At 38.0% G+C, this 22863-nt stretch overlaps 1 protein-coding gene across 4 annotated transcripts in view; it reads left to right on the top strand.

The window, feature by feature from the left end:
- Nucleotides 1-22863, top strand: part of LOC126320747 (serine/arginine repetitive matrix protein 2) — a 171818-nt gene that overhangs the window by 71854 nt on the left and 77101 nt on the right. For 3 of the 4 annotated variants that reach the window (XM_049994092.1, XM_049994093.1, XM_049994094.1), the window contains exon 8: nt 7981-8100. The exons of the other annotated variant lie outside the window; for it this stretch is intronic. In XM_049994092.1, the coding sequence (XP_049850049.1) occupies nt 7981-8100 (120 nt within the window). The remainder of the gene's footprint in view (nt 1-7980; nt 8101-22863) is intronic. 4 annotated transcript variants of the gene reach the window in all.

Genomic DNA, 22863 nt, shown 5'->3' with positions numbered 1-22863 from the left:
AGTATGGCAGTAAATAAAGGAAGCAGTTCTAGTGTTTAGCCGAATAAGTTCCATGCCCAAGCACAAAGTTGTGGGGGACTTGAGTTGTATCTTTAAGAAAGCTCATCTACGGGTCATGCCATTCATGACATTAATATCCCGTGGAACCCACTTCAGTCATTAATGTCATGTCCTTACCAGTTTCTATAGTGTGAACAATGGTCAATGTGTAGCATTTGGAACAGTTAGTGTTGTTTCTAGACAGCTCTTCACAATTTTCAATGGAATTATTATGCTGGCTCCTCATTTCAATATCAGAAGGCTTCAGTAATGGCACAAAAAGTCTGATACCCAAAATTACAGTAAAACTCATTTTAATGAATCTCTGGGTATCCATTTTTACCTTTAAAGGGTGTTTTCATTAATTAATAGTTTAGTTCAAGTATTCTACAGTTAGCTTTAGTAAATCACAAAATATACATTAGTGCCACAAACATTTCACGGGACCCTATAGGCATTCATTTTAAAGTCACATATAAAATCAACAACTGTTTTATGAATTTAAAACTAATGGCACATACAAATGTGATTACACAAGGAGGAAAGATTCACAAATATTGGCATTTATTTCTTGGAAAATCAAAATGTAGTTTACCTGGACTAAGCAAGGTGACGCAGTGGTTAGCACACAGGACTCACATTCAGGGGGGCAATGGCTTAAATCTGCATCCAGCCATCCTCATTTAGATCTTCCAGGATTTCCCTAAAATTTGTTCCAGGCAAATTCTGAGATTATTCTTCTGGAAGGCACGTCCAATTTCCTTCTCTATTCTGGAAATATTCAGAGTTTGTGCTCTTATGACCACGATGTAGGCAGGACGTCAAATCCCGATCTTTTTTCCCCTCTTGCTGCCTGCATAGTGTACTAAAAAGAGTTATAGTTCACTGATAGTGGCAAGAACTGACTCATCTACATAGTTTGTGTGATAAAGTTCTTGATTATCAGCAACAAAAGTTAGTATAGGTGAATCCTTTGACTCTTCCTCTTCATCATATTCATCAGAACCTTCATCCAGTTCTACTTGGTTGTTTACTAAAGTATCACACAGTTCATTTATACATGTCTTGTGTGCAGAAGGCAGGATGTCATCACAACAAATGCTTCAAGACCTGCAATGTCACTCGTGCTGGAATATCTGTGACAGCATTCCATTCTTCTTTAGGAAAATCATCTTCAACTTCTGCAGCAACTAATACTGACTACTGGAAACAAATGTTTGTAAACAGTTTAACACAATCAGTTATGTTGCAGCATTCTAGGCAGCAACAAACATATGCATAGCCTGTAAAATGTTTGTTCTCATTACAGCCTTTATTTTAAGCAATGAATTAATTTTGCATAACAGGCATTCAGTATTTAGCTTTCACAGAATGGTGTGTACCCAGGTCTAGAGGCTGCGGATGACTTGTGCAATACACAGGAAGATACACAACATTAACATTTCTTATGAATGCCACTACCTTGGAGTGTGCAGGGAGCCAGTTAATAATAAGAATGAGCTTTCTGTGCCTGTCTAGGTATCTAAACTCTCAAAAAAACTTTATAAAAATTTCAGCTATTATCCATGCATCACTATTACAATCATTGGTGCACGGTTGTGTTTTTATGTTTATGAAACACATGGGTGCTTTAAATTTTCCAATTATTAATAGAGATAAGTTTCAGTGCCACAGCTATTAATTACAGCAATGCAATTACTCTTTGTTTTCTGTTACTGTCCCTGTAACATAACAGAATATGTTGTTGAGGGACATAAGTTATAAAAGACACCAGTTGCATCAGCATTGAATATGGTCCTGGGCTGATATGCATGTATCAGCTGTGGTAAAATTTTCTACTTCTAATGTTCAACACTTTCCACATCTACTGCATCACTTTCCCCATTTAAATTTTGGTAAGAGAGAGAGTATGATTGTTGAAGTGGGGTTATAATCTTTTCTGAAGTGACCCAGCCAGTCATTTGGTGCGCAGAATATTCAATCCCGAGCTTCAGGATGATTTCTTGGGCCTTCTTTTGCAATAAATTGATACCTATAGGAATGTTTGTACTTCTCATTTCATAATGGATGGGTGGTTTCTAAGCACTTAAACTATGAAGCATCACTTTTCTTCCCTATGAAGCATCACTTTTCTTCCTATTTATTGCAGAAAAACTGAGTTTCAGCAGTCGGGAAGGCCTCCTGTGGCAAATCCTGTTTCTTTGCCATGTCAGAGAGTGTAACACTACACTTGTGTGAGATATCATTAATAATCATCAGCTTCTGCTGAATCTTACGCTTTCGCCTTTTGCTAGGTGTAACTACTCAAAACTTAGGCACTTTTCAAAATATAGAATCCAATGCTTTGGTAAACAATATAAGATTACTTTGCGCATGTTTGGGGCTGATGGTGTCTTCTTCTGTGATGTAAAATGACATGACGTACAAGCAGAAATCAACACTTCAATGTTCGCATTTTCATTGGTTTGTTATCTTTCTCCATTTAGACATTATTGTGCAAAAGAAAAATGATGGAAATTTTAACTCAACTTCCCATCTTAGTTCTAATAAGAAAGTCCCACATTTTAAGCCTAAAAGTGGAAAGACTTCATGTCCTAATGATTTTAAAAATGTAACTATAGTATCTGGTGACATAAATTGACTCGAGACCATCAACTGATCAATGTACTAATTGGGAGGCAGTTTGAAATTAACCAAAAACTGTGGCCTACCTATTGACAACAAGATTGAATTGTGAGTTACTAACATCACACTGTTAGCAATATACTGTAACTCATTCAAGAAATGAAAGGAAAAGCCACAAACTCTTGGCTTAAGTCTCGTGTTAGGAATTTTGGGTTAACAGTGTGCAAACTGATAAATATTTATTCCTCAAAATAAATATTTTTGTTAAAGCAGATTCTAATAGAACCAGACTAAAGTAACATTGTCCTTATGGTAGTTCCACATGGACAGATGCAGATATTTGTTGAAAGTGGGCATTCCTTCAAAGTAGGTTTGCTTGTATGGGATTTTACTGTACATTAATTGCTGACATGCATCACACATCTATTTACCATCGGGGATTGAAGTCATTTAAGTTCTGATTGCTGTTCACGGTGCAGAGAGAAATAAACACTGCGCTATGCTCTAAATGGTATTTGGATAATGTTATTGCATATTTACGTGTGCTATCTTATGTAGGAAATTCTGTGTCAAGTCTTTTACACAAGAAGTGAGCTGAAATAAGTATTTTGGTCTCTCAACTTCTCTCATCATGATCGGTTAATGGTGTGCTTTCGAGTATACAGCTGAGTTGTTATTCTCTATATACATAAATGATCTGATGGAGAGGGTGAGCAGCAGTCTGTGGGTCTTAGCTGATGGCACTGTGGTGTACAGGCGAGTGTTGTCATTGAGTGAATGCAGGAGGATACAAGATGATGTAGACAAAAGTTTTAGTTGATGTGGTGAATGGCATCTTGCTCCAAATGTAAAAAAAAAAAAAAAAAAAAAAAAAAAAAAAAAAAAAAAAAAAAAAATGTAATTTAATGCAGACTGATAGGAAAAAACAATCTCTTACGTTCGAATTCAGTGTTAGTAATGAGCTGCTTGACACAGTCACATCAATTAAATATTGAGGCTTAACACTGCAAATTGATAGGAAATGGACATGTGAGGATTGTAGTAATGTAAAAAAAAATGTAATTTAATGCAGATGATAGGAAAAAACAATCTCTTATGTTCGAATACAGTGTCAGTAATGAGCTGCTTGACACAGTCACATCAATTAAAAATTGAGGTGTAACACTGCAAATCAATAGGGAATGGACATGTGAGGATTGTAGTGAGGAAGGTGAATGGTTGACTTAAGTTTATTGGGAGAGTCTTAGGAACATATGGGTCATTTGCAAATGAGATCATGTACAGAATGCTAGTGTGACCCATTCTTCAATACTGCTAAAGTGTCTTGGGTTTCTACCTGGTCGGATTAAAGGAAGACGTGAAAGCAATTCAGAAGCAGACTGCTAAATTTGTAACTGCTAGGTTCATTCAGCGCGTATTATGGAGTTGCTTTGTGAACTAAAATGGGAATTCCTGGAGAGATGATGACATTCTTTTCATGAGACACTATTTTAAAAATTTAGAAAACCAACATTTGAATTTGATTGCAGAACAATTTTACTGCTGCCAACATATATTTAGCATAATGACCACAAAGATAAGAGAAATTATGGTTTATACAGAAGCATATAGACAGTCCCCAACCCCCTTTGCTCTGTTTGTGAGTGGAAGAGGGAAGGAAATGACAAGTAGTGGTACAGGGAACCCTCCGCCATGCACCATATGGTGGAGTATGTATATAGATGTAAATTTAGATGTTTTTATTCCATTTTATGCACAATATTTTGGTGACTGATCAAGTCGTCATCTTCAGGTGCTACAAGCTGCGTTATGCCTATTTACTGCCTGGACTCCAACAAGATTATGATGTATTTATTGTTGATGTTATGCTGCTATTTGTAGCTGAATTCGACTCCCAGTGCCTTTGATGCCCGTCTGTTTTTCAGAGCCGGTGTCATTGTGTTGCGAAATGCTCAGTCTGCCAGTGTTTTCTAGCTTAGGTGGATGAAATGGCCAGTGAGAACTTAATTAGCTTTGTTTAAATTGACATCTCCATCATGTTTGATTAGGTTCTTCTCTTTGTAGCAGGTGGTGTGAGTTGAATTGTGCTATAAACAGCATTTCAATGCCAGCACTAGTTCACAGTGTGTTTAGAGTTCAGACTGTGAGTACACATAACAACACAGCTCTCAGCACGTAGAGAAGACAGCTGTGTTGGTTGTTGAAATAATGTTCATAAAATGGAATGAACAGCTCAGCAGTATAGCGAAAAGCACGCCATTATATAAGAATTACTTGTGAAATCTATTTAAACATTCCAGAAATTGTATTTACTTGAATATATATTGTCTATTGCACTATGATCTCAAAACTGCCACTCATACACCCATATTTGGACACCTGTAGGCAGTTTTGTGCCATTTCCAACTGTCTGTCTGTCTGTTTGCTGGAATAAGAGACACAAGGCTTAAGTTATGAAACTCTTACAGTAATTTTATATTTTATTCTACATAGCCAGTACAAGTTTGTTAGAATCCCCAGATATGTCAAAGACCAGAACTGCAAGGTTTTAGTATCAATGTCATTTTGCAACCTTAGAAACTAATATCTTTTTCAGTCATCCATGTAGGTCATTTGATTACTGACAGACTGTTTCTTCAGCTTCTAATTAAGGTTTCATTCATCAACAGTTTTAAAAGACTGGAGTTAGGTCCACCACTGTGTGAGTTTATAGTGTCTGCTTTTAAGCTGGACATCACGGATTATGACAAAAGATGCTGAGTGGATCTTAGTTCATTCTTCCCATGGAGGAAAACTCTGAGTAAACCATAATTTACCTGCTGCAGTAACACACACAAACAGCTCAACTGTGAAGGTAGACAATATATTCTGGGAAAGATGCGAGGGGAAATGCTACTCCAAATTTTGTTTTCATTGGTGAACTGTAACGCATTCTTCAGTGCCAACTTTTGCATTCCACATTTTCACCGAACAGATTTATTCCATAATTATTCTGTAGCCACCCGTTGCATATGAGATTGTTCCATATTTCAACAAAGCCTTTGGAATTAAAAAGTGTTATCACCAGTTTAATTTTAAGAAGCTTAATTGAACTTTCAACTTACATAACACAAAAAAATTTGTCACTAGGTATTTTTAAATTAGGTGTTATCACAGAGTAGAAGGTTATATGTGGTCAGTATCAGAAGATAGGGCAGCTTATATTCTGTTTCAGGGCACATCTTGATGCGTCGTATATAATATCCGCGCTGTTGAGACACTTTATAAAGATGGTTGTAGCTTTGATTTAACGTATTTACCCGATTATAAGACAAGGTTTTTTCCCAGATTTGTCATTCGAAAATTGCAGGGTTGTCTTATATTTGCAGATTAAAACTATTGACATTTAGAGATGAAGCTTTGGCTATTGAGATCACATGCAGGTTTATTTTGAAGAATTCGGAAGGTAGTGCTCAACAAACAAAAATTGCACTCCAACAGGATAGAGATTTCCTGATACGCCAAAGCGCTCAGTACAGTGTTGACATTGCTCGAATAATCAGGTGATATTGACTCGCGTGGTGCTAGTGAAAGAGAAACTATGAACTAGCCATTATGGCAGTCTATTTCTCTCATTAAAATTTGACATTTTTGTAAAACGTGGAAGGAAACAGCATTAAATTCTGTCGTCTTACAAACTGTTATAGTATTTGTACAGATTTGCAATAAAAAGTTTTCATTCATGTACGGATACGGATTTTTAAGTAAATGTAACATTCAAAAACGGAAATTTTGTCTTTCGAAAAACATTTGTTTATTCAGAACCCAGAGCAGTATTTTATTTGGTTATGGGAGACTGTAATGATTTGCTAAGTGGATTTCAAATGAGAAATTCGGTCGCTGTTTGCATATTATAATACCAAGTAAAAATGTTACCAAATTTTAATCAACTTTAGAACATGATGATAAGTAGTTGAAACAAGAAGGAAAATTAATCCAGAATGAAATGTCTAACAAAGAAAATAAATCATATTAAACTGACTGTAATTGTTACTGTGACAGTACATTAAAATGGTAAGCCCCATTGTGGAGGTAGTACCAACAGACGTCACTATATTGCAGGATGAGGGAAAGTTGTAGTTGGTGTTGCTATGTATAACTTGCACACTAGAAAATATTGCAGGTCTGTTTTTCACAGTTGTTCAAGCTGAGCAATACGGAAGGGGAACAGTGACACCTGCCTGCCTGAGAGCTGTATAAGATGATTGTATGATTGTGGGTAGGGGAGCAGTGAGTGAGCAGCAAAATTTTGTCGTGTTGCCAACTGTGGGAAGCTGTACCATGTACTTTGACTTTCTGTGAACAACTACCATGTTTAAACTGCAGTTTGCCTGAATCCATTTGTATTGAGAATCAAATTGTCTTTAAAATTGAAGAAGTACTCAACATTAGTATTCATTTCTGCAGGAGGCGGCAAAAGTCTTGATAGGGTCCAGTGGCATACTTACATGTTTCTTGCTGCTGAGTTGTCAATGCTCGCTGTGGCGTATGACAGGAACAAAAGGGAGTATGTCAGTTGCTGGTTCTGTGCAGATTAGAGATCGGCAGGCATGCGATGTGTTTGGAAGCGAGAGACATTGTAACATTCTCACTTCTGTATAGAAGTGAATTCTGATTTGTATTCAGATAAAAACAGCTGAATTCTCAGGTCTCACCATAACCACCACCTCAGAAATCACAACACATTTGGGAGAAACAGCCAGATATTTGTGACAATGAAGATATAAATTTCACAGCTGTGCTATTAGGAGGATGATAAATTAACAGTGATACCACAGACATCAGGGTTAGTAAGCAAAAAAGTTAGAAAAGAAAACAATCCAAAAAATTAATTTAAACTTTTCTTTTCCTTTATTTTATTTCTCCTAATATTATCAAAATGTACACAATCAATAAATGGCAAAAAGTTTAGAATAGGTGTAATGTTAACTTTTTGGCAGATGCTCATTCAATAAAACAGTTTGTAATTTTGATTTACCAGAATATGTTAAAAGTAAATTTTTCTACAGGAGCCTCTTAAAAAAGGGGGGTTGTCTAATATTCAGAGTCGTCTTATACTCGGGTAAAAACGATAATCTCGTAACATTATTGTTTGTTCGTATTACAAGTGTGTAGTATGTTTTGTTCTGTGTTACACTTCTATGTGATGTAGTCTACCCACGAATCTATATATTGACACTTCAGTTAAATCTCTAGTGTGAGTAACTTTGATTATAAAGCCCTCTAAACTCTACTGAATTTACAGTCTGAAATGAATTTTACTGAAATTGTTTGCAGGATACAAGAAATACTGAACAAAATCAGGGTAGAGTCACCTGGGTGAGAGTGCCGACTTTCCCAGTTGGTCTAGGAGGACGCCGTGTTCAGTGCGTAAGGTTGCCACCAGTAAACCGACAAGTGTGTACTATCTTCCCTCTTTGTTACTGCGCTTGATATATTAGTCTGGCATTTTTGTGCAATATCTTTTGTGAAGCTTTTTGGCAGATTAAAACTGTAATCTGAATTGGCACACTAACTCAGAAACTTGATTTTGAGGGTGATGCTACCACCAGTTGAACTAGTCAGGCACTATTTATAACTCACCCTCACACTTTCACTTCTGCCAGTACCTGTATTTTACTTCCAGACTTCACAGAAGCTCCCCCTGCATATTTCGCTGGACTAGAGCTCCTGGAAGAAAGAATATCCCAGAGAAATGGTTTAGCCACAGCTTTGTAAATTTTTTTCCAGAATGAATCTTTCACTTTGTGGTGGGGCGTGCACCATCTGGAAACTTCTTTGCAGATTAAAACTGCATAGTGGTCTGGGATTTGATACAAAAGTGTGTGTGTATATATGTGTGTGTGTGTGTGTGTGTGTGTGTGTGTGTGTGTGTGTGTGTGTGTGTGTGTAATCTGTAAGGCAGGAGAGAGGAAATGGCAGAAGTGAAACTGTGAGGGCAGGTTGTGAGTCCTGCTTAAATAGCCCAGTCGGTGAGTTACCTGTGATGGATAGGTATCTGGGTTCGCTTCTCGGTCCAACACAAAGTTTTAATCTGCTAGGAAATTTCAAAAAAGCGAACACTCCTTTGATGGTGTGAAAGATTCATTTTGGAAATGTCCTCTGTAATACATGTTAATTACCTAACTGTGGAACACTGCATGCTCAAGAAAGTTTGAAAACATATCCAAAAATTGAAAATAGAGTTTGTTTTTTTTTACTTTGGGCGGAATGAGAGCAAACTTACCCTACAGGTGGGCTTGTCTTTTCTTATGCAATTGATGGTTGCAGTTAAAAGATATGGGAGTTATTATCGATTATTTCATTTTGGCCATTGTTTTGATGAACAATGCTGCAAACAATTTAAATTGAAATATGACCAAACAGTAAGTCATTACAATATTTCTGACCTCACACTATTCACTGAGGTTCAAAGGAAAATAACACAAAAATGACAGAAAAAGCAGAAGCAGTCCATTTGGCTCCTACATTTTAGTAATAGAAGAAAATTCACTATGCATTCTGAAATGTATACTGAAATATCATATTGATAGTGAATTTCCTGAGGGGGAAATCTTATATTTTTATTTTGGTATACTAAAATTAGCTGTAGAAAGTAACTGTCACAATTTTTAATTCAATTGCAGTGTGCTATTGACATTAGAACACACAGGGGCAGACTGAGTAATACCGTTATAATCATTTAACAAATCTAATTTTTTACTTTCTGCAATTTATAGCAAAACCTTTAGGAGAAGTTTCCAGTCTGAAATATCACAGGTGTTCTGAAGCAGCTTTAATTACTACTTGAGATGACATATATAATGAATTTAATACTAAATTCAAATTTCTTGTGCAATATGTTTGTATCCTGTTTTAAAACGTCATCCCAACATTATTAGACGTCTTACTGGAAATTCATTATAGAATTCCAGAAATACTGTGAATGTTAGAATATGCTCAAGGGAGTAGCAGAGGATTTTTAAAATATCTAGAACAGTAAACATAAAAAAGTACACTTCTAAATAACATTCCAACACACCAAGATTATTTTATGTCTGAAAGATGCAGTATTAGTCATACTCACACAGAGCTTCATTTGTAGAAGACAGGTGGTAATCCTGCTTCAGCCTATGGCCAGTTTAGGGAGTGTTAAGTGTATGCACCCTTTTAACAGTGCCAGAATTGGAATTGCAGACATTGGATGTGTTTCTTCATCTTTCTGGTACTGAATTGTTAAAAAAATACGTATCATGAATTGATGGTTGAGTATATATAATGAAATAAGTATGGAATGTTGTAAGACAGACAGTAAACCCTTTGCACTCGGTAATGCAAATACAATGCGTCTCTGTGTTCTTTATTTAAATCACTGGCAGCAAGTGCGAGTCTCTTTGTAGAAACAACGAGGACACTGACCAACAGTTAGGTATACATTAAAATAAAAGGTATGCTTTCATTCAAACATGTTTACGTGAGCATTACAACACGACAGTTTCCATTGTGCGATATTTCTTGAAACTTTTCAGGGTAAATCATTTCCATTGCCATTTCACTCTAATTGTTTGCAAATGAATCACTGTTATCATCAAAAACGTTGTCGCTCTTGTTTTGCTTAACCATTCCTCTAAAAGCTGTACTATTTCTTCCCCAGAAATGACTGGGCTTGAAGAACTAGTTATTTCACACCTTTACTGACTTGAACGTAATAATTGCAACATTTCTCTCAAAGTCAAATGAGACTCAACATTGGAGTGGAAAACAAAATTCACAGTGTTGAGTGTCACTTGCCTTTGAAGTGGAGAAGGTTTAAGGATGTGACATGATTTTTATTAAGAGAATGGAGAAAATTTGTTGTGATATTTGTTATGTAACAGATATGTTTTATAAGTAGCCTTTTCGCCGTGGCTTCACTCGCGTATATGTTTGACACATATATTGAACAAACCACCTTCTCCCGCTCTCAGAGTCCACCTCTTCCTCCCTCTGTCTATCCACCTCATCCTCCCAGCTTTATCGGTATGTCTCTTCCTCCCCACACACACTCTGTTTCTTCATCTCCTTTTTATCTCTGTCCATTTATTCCACCCATCCTCATCCCCTTCTCTCTCTCTCTCTCCGATCTGCACACTACCCTTATACACCTTCCACTGAATCTCCCCCTTCTCTCCTCTCTCTGTCCATTTTTCCTCCCCTCACTCTGTCCATCTCATCCTCTATCCATTTCAACCTGTCCGCAGCCATGCTCATTGGCACGTGTAGCTCGTGCAACACAGTTCAATAAATCAGGCTGGAACTACTTCCACAACGTGCCTGTCATGCCAGGCAGCCTATATATCAATTTCCAGAATACCGTTTCTTGCATAGGCTGCCCTGCAAAGCAGATTGATTTGGCAGACCAGTACTGTTCTGAAGCAACATGCCTGTCTTGCAGGGCAGCCCATACTCCAGGTACTGTGAAAAACATGTTTTTGCCTTTATCTCCACTCTTATTGGAGCTAGGAGGTTATAAAACAAGGTCCGATACTCATGAGACCTTTTGTTCCTGTGCCAAATTTGGTTGCAATTGATTCAGTGGTTATCTCCAGACAGAATGGCTATAATAGCAGTTACACATAAGTCTACATTTTAAATTAGAAAAATATCATCAGAATGTGGGATTTTGTTTGTTTATTGTCACATTTACGTGTCGTAGACATTTGACTCTGTGTACCATAACTTTCAGCTTAGTTATTATGTGATATCTTTTACAGTACTTGAATGGTCCCTTTTGCAATATTTGTATAATCAGTAAATTGTGTAGCATCAGAAAGAGGTTAACTTTTTCTTCTGTGTACATTTTGATCAGAATTTGTAAAGAGCATAGTGTGAACATTTTAACACTTAGGCACCGACGCACGTAAAAATATGGGTGTGCGCGGCCAGCTCGAAAGTCCGGCGCCCGTAATTTTACGGGCGCGTGTTCTTGTTCTTCCCCTTCTTTCCTTTGTCTGTTCTTATGGCTCCCGCTTGTCTGGGAGGCACTGCATGGACTGTAGTTCGAGTATTGGTCACTAGATGGTGCGGACATGCTGTAGAATGGTGTGCTTCCCTTTTTATTTGTCGGCTTTTGTGAGAGGTAATTTTTCCTGCGCGGTCTCAGTAATGTCAACATGGTGAAGTGTGGATTGATGGACGAAGAAATTGTTCGCGAGTTATACCGTGATTTAGAAGAAAGTGATGTTGATTTGTCAGAGGAAGATATAGTAGAGGACTCTGATGATGATGATGATGATGATGATGATGTGGACTATGTTCAAGAAGTAGTTTCTGGCAGTTCAGGTAAAGAATTCTGACAACAAAACACGTATAATTTTTGTTCAGATTTTCACTGAAAAAACTCTCAGTGCGTAATTATGATTTTATTTGCAAATACTACTCTTCTGATAGATCCAGAAGAGGAGAGCAGGTGTCAAAGCACTTCATCAGCAAGTAATCCCGTCAATATTGTGCCTGAAGAACGAGCGAGACTGACGGCGAGGGGGAAGCCGAGACCTGCGCGCTGCACCAATTCTGAGGAAGATTGGATGACTACTGATCGTGCACCAGATATCGATCTATTGTCAGGACAATCCAGAATACACAATGTTGTCAGTTTAGACCAAAACAGTGCACCTCTAGAATTTTTTTCATGTTTCCTGACAGACAGTGTGATGAAACATATAAAGAAATAAACTAATCTGTATGCTCAACAATGCATCAGGAAATTACGAAGCACAAACTCCCTTTCACCCACTTGCTCATTATCAAAGTGGAAAGGAGTTACACGTATGGAAATAAGGAAGTTTCTGGCAATTGTAGCCCATATGTGTGTAAGTGTGAGGCCTCGTATACAAGAGCACTGGTCCAAGAACCCTGTTGTGTCGTGTAATTTCTGTCCAAACATCTTGAGGCGTGACAAATTTCTTTCTATTTTGAGAAACTTCCACATTAGTGATAATTCCTTAGCTAAGAGGAAAGGAGAAACTGGCTATAACCCACTGCACAAGGTGAGACCCCTCCTAGATAATGTGTGTGCTAATTTCCAGTGTGCGTATACACCATCTCAAAAAACGACAATAGATGAAGGCATGTGTAAATTTCGAGGTTGTGTGTATTTCAAACAGTACATGCGACAAAAACCAAATAAATACGGTATGGAACTGTACATGTTATCCGAATCTGACACAGGTTACATCTGGAATTTCTCTGTTTATGCGGGTGAAAGGTCTGACACAGTGACTATGGTAAAGACATTGCTTGCAAATCTGTCAGGGAAAGGCTACACTTTGTTTATGGACAGATTCTACCCAAGTCCAATACTTGCTTCAGAACTGGAAGGTGCAAAAACTGCTCTTGTGGGAACAACAAGAAAATCTCGGCAGGGATTCCCACGTGCTATAAAAGATTCGAACCTTCAGCGAGGTGAACTTATTTTCAGGCATAAAGGAAATATGTTAGCACTGTGTTGGAAGGACAAAAGAAATGTGCATATGATAAGTACAAGGCACACTGCTGAGATGGTCACTTTCACTGATCAGAGAGGAAGAGAGAAGTCAGAGCCAGCCTATGTAGTGGACTACAATAAAAACAAGTTTGATGTTGACTTATCAGATCAGCGATTGTCATACGGCGCATTTGAACATAGACCTGTGAAGTGGTGGAGAAAGTTGGCATTCCATGTTATACTAATGGTGATAGTAAATTCCTGCATATTTTACAATAAGGTTACTGGAAAATGCCTCACATCTCACTTCATGACAGTTATCTGTGCAGATCTTGCTCAAAGCAAAGATCTTGAACCCCGACCTGGTCCATCTGGACTCTCAAGACTATCAACTGGAAATCATTTCCTGGAAAAAATTGAGACAGAAGTAGGTAAGAAACAAAAACAGTGTGTAGTGTGTTCTCTGAGAGGAAAAAAACTTAATTGAAAAGTGTGGCAAAAAGACACAAGCTACCAGTGTAGTGAATGTAAAGTAGCAATGTGCAAAATGCCGTGCTTCAAAATTTACCACACAAAGAGCAAAATTGCACCCTAAAATAGTTACAGGAGGTTACTGTAGATAAGACATACTGTATCCATCATAATTACAATTTTTGTGTAAAATAAAAAAAAAATCTTCTAGAAAATACTTTATTCATGTTGTGCCTTTGAAAATGGTTTTACTTCCATTGTCAGCTTGAGTCCTGTAGTACACCAACTGACGCTGACATCCTGGAAAGAGAAAACAACCAAAATTGAAGTATTTTGTCAAAGAGTTATAAAAATAGGGAGAAAAATGAATTTGTAAATATTCTACAATAATCTACATGTGTGGCTTATAATATCGTCAAATTTGTAATAACCAAATTTGTAGCAACATTTTAACAGGGTGTCCACGACCCGAGAGATCCGGGAAAAACCCTGGAATTTTTTCGTCTAGAAGAAAACCGGGAATTTTTCATTGGTTTTGTTCTCAGTTAAATTTTTGTAATTTTGAATGGTAAGAACCAATACTCTAACAAAGGACATTACTGTATCCTGCTATTGCAGAATAATACTGCAACAATAAAACATGAACGAGAGGAAAAACTAAAATAAAGCTTAAATTGCAAAGGAAATGCTTCATATACAACAACAACAACAAAACAGTGCTCATACGAGCGTCTGCCAACAGCAAAATTTGTCAAAGGCTTTAGGAAGACTATGCAATGCTTCGTAACAACAAATTGCCTCTGATGAGCATGACGTCACAACTGTTAACATTAGATTTGTTTTAGCAGTTACGAGTGGGATTGTGCATATGCACAATTGAGTGGTATCTTCTTCCGCTGCTGGCTACAGAACGTGGCTGTTGACTGTGTAAGTAGTCGCAGCAAAAAAAAAAAAGGGGGGGGTTGCAGCTAGGTGCTACCGGGAAAAAATTTACTGGTGCACCCAAGCTGCCAGAGTGCACAGCAGCCCTGGATCTATGAGTGGGGGGGGGGGGGGGGGGGAGGGGTGTGGACAATTTATATTCTTGAGGAAAAGACCTTGTTTCACAAAGCGCTTAGCATCCAGCGCACGTTGTTCTATCGATTATTTATATGGCTTTGAAATGTGTCCCTGTCGGTTTTTTGAACATTGTTGAATACATTCTAAGTTGTTTTATGAATGAATCATAAGTTGATTTGTGAATACTTGCATCGTGTACGTGATGTCTCTGTCAGTGAAATCCTCGTCACATCTAGAAACAAACTTACCTGCAGACAAAAGGGTTTATACAAGCTGAGCAGAGTAGAGCCGAACGAAAGAAAGCCAACCACTGTCTGATTATGTGGTTGATAAGGTTTATGAATGATGAGCGTTGTTATGGTTACTAGCACAATCCATAGATTCAGACTACCAGAGTGTGAATAAATGACTAACAGGAATAACAGGTAAGAAAGATTACATATTATCTTCTCAGTGTAGTCAAGAAAATAAAGTTTTGACAGAAAATTTTTGGCCAGATCGCTATACTAGCAAGGGCTATTTGTAAAGTCTCCGGTTTAAGCCGCTTTAAGGTCTATTCTAGAAGTAGCACGGAAAACGCGTTGTACAAATACGTAACAATGCCTAACCGGAGAATAATCGCGGAATAAACTGGTGATTCTGGTAGAGTTAGTGAAGTTAACCGGCGAATAAGCTTTGACATTTGTAGGAATAAATATAGAATTAGTGATGACAACATTGTTTGTTAGAACGAGGCAGGAGAAGAAACGGTGACATCACTTAAATTATGGAAGAATACGACGATTCCAGATTTATATAAAAATTTCACACTACTACTTTTCAATCTCATGCTTGAGAAACTGGAGCGTATGAATGAAGTGTAAAACTATTTCCTAATGTAAAGTTTTTTGCTTGTAGTAGGCCTAATAGGCATTTGATATTGGTACTTTGTGAATTATATTCTGCCGTGTTATAAAAATGATCATGTCTGCCAAACAGTCTCGTTTATTTGGCGTGTGTTACAATTGCTGCAGTATTATAAAGGCCTATTTTGTTTTATCTGAGAGACAGTAAGAGAATACAGTTAATCAGGTTGAGAAACCACACCAGTCTTGGGCCTATTTGTAATTACAGCTTTTTCAGTATTAGACAACTACATTTCAATTTTGCATGTAGCAAATCATTTGATGAGGTAACAGATCCTTTCTCAGAAAGGAAGGCACGCCATGTAAAGCTGTAGCAAGATTAGAGAGAAAAAAAATTCTAGGAGCTAAGGATTGAAGAAATGTGTACTGTCTTGCTTGTCTCTTTTCTTTACTGGTTTTATGTATCCTATACTTAATTTTATGTCACACAAAGCTGCAAGTTGTTAGCTAATAGGGAATAAAGAGTGCAAATTTTCTGAAGAGTTTTTTTTTTTTTAAAAAAACGAGGGGCAGGTTGTCAAACCAGCCGACTAGAGGCAGGAGAGGCACCATAGGACATTTTAATTTCCACTGTCCTGAATATAGTTTGATGACATCCAGTACAAAATATACACGTTTCAATTCCACAGACCGAAACACAGTGACGTGTGATAGAAGAATGCTGTGTGAAGAGGTGTGGCGCTGCACTTTGGCACATTTAAGATCAAATAACATGTCTTACAATTCCTCGGACACACATGTTTTATGTATCAGACTCTCCAGAAAGACGTGCGCTACAAAATGAACATATTTTCTAAAATTAGATTTTTGTAAAATTTTTGATGACCTATCTCAAACGCTCGAGGGATGCCAGCATTAGTTTCAGATTTTATTTTATTTCCACCTTTCTGACAGTCAAACATTAATTGCCATGCAGAACAATGAAGTTATTTTTATTGATTTGCTGAAGAAATTTTCTTTCATTAATCTTTTCCGCTGAGGCAGTTAATATATTTGAAACAAAGGGTTAGTTTCAAACTATTGGCTAGTTTTAACATTTCAGTGTACATTTTTCATCTTCTAGCACGTACGTCATTATGCCATAACTAAGAACCAGATATGAGGTAACGAAGTACTGGTACTCGAGGAAATTTACATCAAAAAACCACATTGAAAAGCCTAGTATCAGGTCGATTCCTACGTCACTGGGAATCTGGGACTCATTTAAAAATCAGCTCTTTGACAATGAGCCATTTAGAAGAATTTATAGCCAAGAATATCACACTTTTATGTCGTTATTAAAAAATTTACTGGCACATTTGTGTGATATATCTTAAAATGTAATATGTGCATAAAAGACCAACATTATATGTGAAAGCTTAGCTTCTCTTACAGCGTATTGGCCTTAAGAGACCAATATTATATGTGAAAGCTTTGTTTTTCTTGTAGCAACATTATATATATTAATTTAAACCATTAACTTTTCCTGTTCGTGTGTTTGCGCTACACAGTGATGTTGCTATTGGCTGACTACACAACATGTCCGAAGCTCTGAATATCCACTGTCATCAGGTGGCGAGATCCCGTGAGATGAGCTACGATTGGCTTACAAATACGCATCGCAATCTCGATTTCAATGCTTTGGAAAGTAACATGTGGTGTTTGGTGGAATTCCAATTTATATTTTCGTAAAAGTAACATGCAGTGTTTGGTGGAATTCGAATTTATACTATCGTAATACGAAAATATGCAGTGTATATGTTACTGCACTGCACATCAAACATCTTTCCAAAAGGTGTTTTTTCCCCCTGAGTTTCGTTTTCTAAAGCGCTGGGAAATTCTAGGCCCATGTATAAAACCATAACCATTCAAAGGATTGATAAGTTATACAGCTTCGAGAGAAAATATACTGTCAATTAACAGGGAAAAACTATGTTTCGACCCGGGTGAAAGTGCATTTTTAGCCAAAAAATCTGGGAATTTTTTTCCTTGTCTGCGTATACACCCTGTTTAATGACAACAGTAATTAAAGCATAAATTTACCTCCAATTAAATGCATTTGAAAGAATTCAACTTTTTAAAAAGAAAACATTAATAGTAATTCACATGTTACATTAATTAACTGTAACTGTCATTTCATAAATACACTGAGGTGACAAAAGTTGTGGGAAAGCAGTATGCACACATACAGATGGCGATAGTATCACTTACACAAGGCATAAAAGGGCAGTGCAGTGATGGAGCTGTGATTTGTACTCAGGTGATTCATGTGAAAAGGTTTCCAATGTGATTATGACCACATGACAGGACTTAACACACTTCGAATTCGGAATGGTAGTTGGAGCTAGATGCATGGGACATTCCAGTTCTGAAATAATTAGAGAATTCAATATTCTGAGATCCAGAGTGTCAAGAGCGTGCCAAGAATACCAAATTTTAGGCATCACCTGTCACCATGGAGACAGTAGTGGCTGATAGCATTCACTTAATGACCAAGGGCAGTGGCATTTACGTAGGGTTGTCAGTTCTAAAAGACAAGCAACACTACATGAAATAACCACAGAAATCAATGTGAGCATACGATGAACATACTCGTTAGGACAGTGTGGTGAAATTTGGCCTTCATCGAATAGGGCAACAGACAACCGACATGAGTGCCTTTATTAACAGTACATCACCAGCAGCACCTCTCCTGGTCTTGTGACCAAATCGTCTGGACCCTAGATGACTGGAAAACTGTGGGCTGGTCAGATGAATCATGATTTCAGTTGGTAAGAGTTGACAGTAGGGTTCGAGTGTGGCACCAACCCACAAAACCATGAATCCTAGATGTCAACAAGTCACTGTGCCAGTTGGAGTGGCTCCATTATGCTGTGGGCTTTGTTTACATGGAATAGACTGGGTCGTCTGGTCCAACTGAACCAACCATTGAGTAGAAATGGTTATGTTCGGCTACTTGCAGACCATTAGCAGCCATTCATTGACTTAATGTTCCCAGACAGTGATGTCACTTCACCGGGCTACAATTGTTCATGATTGGTTTGCAAAACATTGTGTGCAATTTGACCGAATGATTTGGCCACTCGGATCACTCGACTTGAATCCCACCGAACATTTATCGACACAATATTAGGAGGTATCCTGTGACTTTTGTCATCTTAGTGTAAAGTAAAATTCTTTATAATTTAATTGATAATATTATATGTCTTAAACTTGATTTAAAAGTTACAATTTTTAAAACTATTTTTAAAGAAATATAAAAAAATTACTTGGATGTAGGCCATGAGAGTGTGTTACAGACGCAGCCATAAGTATGTAAACTGACCAGTATATGAGCTCCACTTAAAACTTTGAGTTCTTTCTCTCAGGATATTCTGGCTAGTACACTTCACAACTTTTAAGGGTAGATACACTTCAGGTGTATATTTAACCTGTGATGTCTCATTCGGAACTGGATTTCATAGACTGTAAGGTCCCCTTGTGAGATCAAAATGCCTTGTCATTAGAATGCTAAGAGGAAGTCAGTAGTGACATCACTGAATTATTTAGAAAATGTTCTCAGCTAGTGAAAATAAGCAGTTCCATGTTTATGGACCTGGAGTCAGATTTCTGAACAGACTGGGGGGAGTACATGGCCATAGCATCATGTCTGTGATTCAGGGGTAGTGCAGTACAAGTTACCTAATTCAGATTGTTTCTAAATCAAAGAACATTGTACATTAAGGACTAACTGAAGGAGGTGGTGCAATTGTTGGACACTGAACTCATTCGTGAGGATGAAGTTTGCTCTGTCCAGCCATCCTGATTTTGTTTTTTGTTTTTTTCCTAAATGAAATGTCGTGTGACAAGGGCCTCCCATTGGGTAGACCGCTCGTCTGGTGCAAGTCTTTCGATTTGAAGCCACTTTGGCGACTTGCGCGTCGATGGGGATGAAATGATGATGATTAGGACAACACAACACCCAGTCCTTGAGCGGAGAAAAACTCCGACCCAGCCGGGAATCGAACCCGGGCCCTTAGGATTGACAGTCTGTCGCGCTGACCACTCAGCTACTGGGGGCGGACTTTCCTAAATTATTTCAGGCAAATGCCAGGGCAGTTCCTTCAGCAAAGCCATGGTGTGCCACCTGTTATACCCATATAAAATCGTACTTCTCTGTTCTACATGTTTTTTGGCAAAATTCACATATTAAATTTGGGTTTATTTTTGATGAAATTCACAATTTTTTTTATTTATTTATTTTTTATTCAAATTTAAAAGGTTGTCACACTGTGCAACTGGTGATGGAGTATGAGTACTTTGAAAATGGCTCTTACTAATTAAATGGAAAGTGGGGAGCTTTTTCACTGGAATGTTTAATTTTGCAATAACTTCAACATTTTTTTTCTGATCTGATCTTTGCTTGTTTTATTCTTTTTAGATGTATTTAAGCTTTTAACAGATGATTGTTTCTGTTGGGAAGCAGCAGTATTTTCCCATCAGTGAACAGGGTGCTTCTATGGTTTAAGATGTTTCTTCCATTATTCTTCTTTTCCTGCCCAGTTTGATCAAATTGGTTGTGGCCTTTCATGGACATTCATAGCCATGCCACCCATACTTGACAACAGGTATATGTGTTGACCTAAAACAGAAAAAAAACTATTCACATGTTAGGCAAGACTTGTGGCTTGGTCAAAATACATTGATATGGCTTGTATTTTCCAGTTGCTATAGTACAAAGTGGTGGACACAATAAACAGGCAGTTCGCCCAAGCATAAACAAACTAGAATTGTGACCGGCAGATTTGAGAGTAGTAGTAGGGGGGACAAGCCCCACCTCCTTCAAGGAGGGCCACCAGTCCTACACCAGTGTTCTGCATTTCTGTGAAAACAAAACTGACACACAATTGTAGGGATCACCAATCCATTTTGGTGTTCTGAGGATCATAATTAAATTCTGTAATGGAGCAGAATTAGTAACTACACTCATTTCAAAATAATAAAAGAAAACAATGAGCAACCTACAACACAAAGCATTTGATAACAGCTACCGTACAATTGCTTGTGGGAATTAGCATTGTTGTGAATGAGGTCTCTACTGGCATTTGACACAACCACAGTTCAAAACACCTGCAGCCTAAATCTGTCCCGTAAAAGTTTACATCTTATTCTAACTCCTGAGCTTCAGTTAACAGACAAATTTGCTGCTAGGTTCCATGGCCAAGTCGTGCGTTGCATTACGCGGAATCTTATCTTATACAGGCCTTTCAACTGTTCTCTGTTGACTTGGTGGCAGAGTATTGAGTGCACTGATAATGTCATTGCATTTGTGCACTTTATATTTTGCGAACATGTTCTTATGCACATTACTTTTCCAAATTGGTTTTGCCAGATGTGCTGTACCAGTACCCAAAAAATTGGAATATTTTTTTATACTTCTATACAGAAAATAAAGCTGTTTAAAACTATCTTTGGTAAAATGTATCAGCTGGTTACAGCTCAATATGAAATAACAATTAAAAGATAATTTTGCATTTTGAAGCAGAATTCACATTTATTGCAAATGCGAATTTTTCAGGTCCCCACTAATCAGTAATATAGATATCAGCACCTTAAATACATGAATCTTTCTAAAGTTGAGAGATCTTCAAAGGACAATTTAAAAAAGTGTAATGGAACATCTCACCATCTGCAACATCGTCGACAGGACTGACTGCGGACCTTTGGTACAGAGCTGAGCGGAGGGTCTGAATCAGAGGCTGAGACAGTTCTGTGACCGTGTGGGCTGGAGATTCCTTGACTTGCGCCATAGGGTGGTGGGGTTTTGGGTTCCGCTGGATAAGTCAGCAGTCCACTACACACAGCAGGCAGCTACATGGGTAGCAGGGGTTGTGTGGCGTGGACTGGGCGGTTTTTTAGGTTAGATGGTCTCGGGCAAGTACAGAAAGGGCAGCAGCCTCAAAGGGTGCGAGGCAAAGTCAGGACATGCGGGGACCAAGCAGCAATCGATATTGTAAACTGTCAAAGCTGCGTTTGGTAAAGTACCGGAACTTCAAGCGCTGATATAAAGCACCGAAGCTGAAATCGTTATAGGTACGGAAAGCTGGCTGAAGCCAGAGATAAATTCTGCCAAAATTTTTACAAAGGCACAGACGGTGTTTAGAAAGGATAGATTGCATGCAACCAGTGGTGGCGTGTTTATCCTGTAGTGAAACAGAAGTGGATAGTTCCTGTAAATTATTATGGGTGGAGGTTATACTCGACAACCGAACTAGGTTAATAATTGGCTTCTTTTATCGACCTCCCGACTCAGCAGCATTAGTGGCAGAGCAACTGAGAGAAAATCTGGAATACATTTCACATAAATTTCTTCAGCATGTTATAGTCTTAGGTGGAGATTTCAATTTGCCAGATATAGGCTGGGACACTCAGATGTTTAGGACGGGTGGTAGGGACAGAGCATCGAGTGACATTACACTGAGTGCACTATACGAAAATTACCTTGAGCAATTAAACAGAGAACCGACTTGTGGAGATAACATCTTGGACCTACTGATAACAAACAGACCCGAACTTTTTGACTCTGTAAGTGCAGAACAGGGAATCAGTGATCATAAGGCTGTTGCAGCATCCCTGAATATGGAAGTAAATAGGAATGTAAAAAAAAGGAGGAAGGTTTATCTCTTCAGCAAGAGGAGGCAGATTTCAGACTACCTAACAGATCAAAATGAAAATTTCTGTTCTGACACTGACAAAGTTCAAGGCAATCGTAAATTGCGTTTTAGACAGGTACGTGCTGAGTAAAACTGTGAGGGATGGGAAAAACCCACCGTGGTCCAACAACAAAGTTAGGAAACTACTGTGAAAGCAAAGAGAGCTTCACTCCAAATTTAAACACAGCCAAAACCTCTTAGACAAACAGAAGCTAAACGATGTCAAAGTTAGTGTAAGGAGGGCTACGGGTGAAGTGTTCAGTGAATTCGAAAGTAAAATTCTATGTACCAACTTTACAGAAAATCCTAGGAAGTTCTGGTCTTACTTTAAATCAGTAAGTGGATCGGAACAGCATATCCAGATGGGATGATAATGGCATTGAAACAGAGGATGACACGCGTACAGCTGAAATACTAAACACCTTTTTCCAAAGCTGTTTCACAGAGGAAGACCACACTCCAGTTCCTTCTCTAAATCCTCGCCCAAACGAAAAAATGGCTGACATCAAAATAAGTGTCCAAGGAATAGAAAAGCTACTGATGGGATACCAATTCGATTCTACACAGAGTACGCGAAAGAACTTGCCCCCTTGTAACAGTCGTGTACCAC

This window comes from Schistocerca gregaria, unplaced genomic scaffold, assembly GCF_023897955.1.
Source record: "Schistocerca gregaria isolate iqSchGreg1 unplaced genomic scaffold, iqSchGreg1.2 ptg000743l, whole genome shotgun sequence".
NCBI classification, from domain to species: Eukaryota; Metazoa; Arthropoda; class Insecta; order Orthoptera; family Acrididae; genus Schistocerca; species Schistocerca gregaria.
Note: the sequence above shows the minus strand (reverse complement) of the source record. Positions and strands in the feature narration are given on the sequence as shown.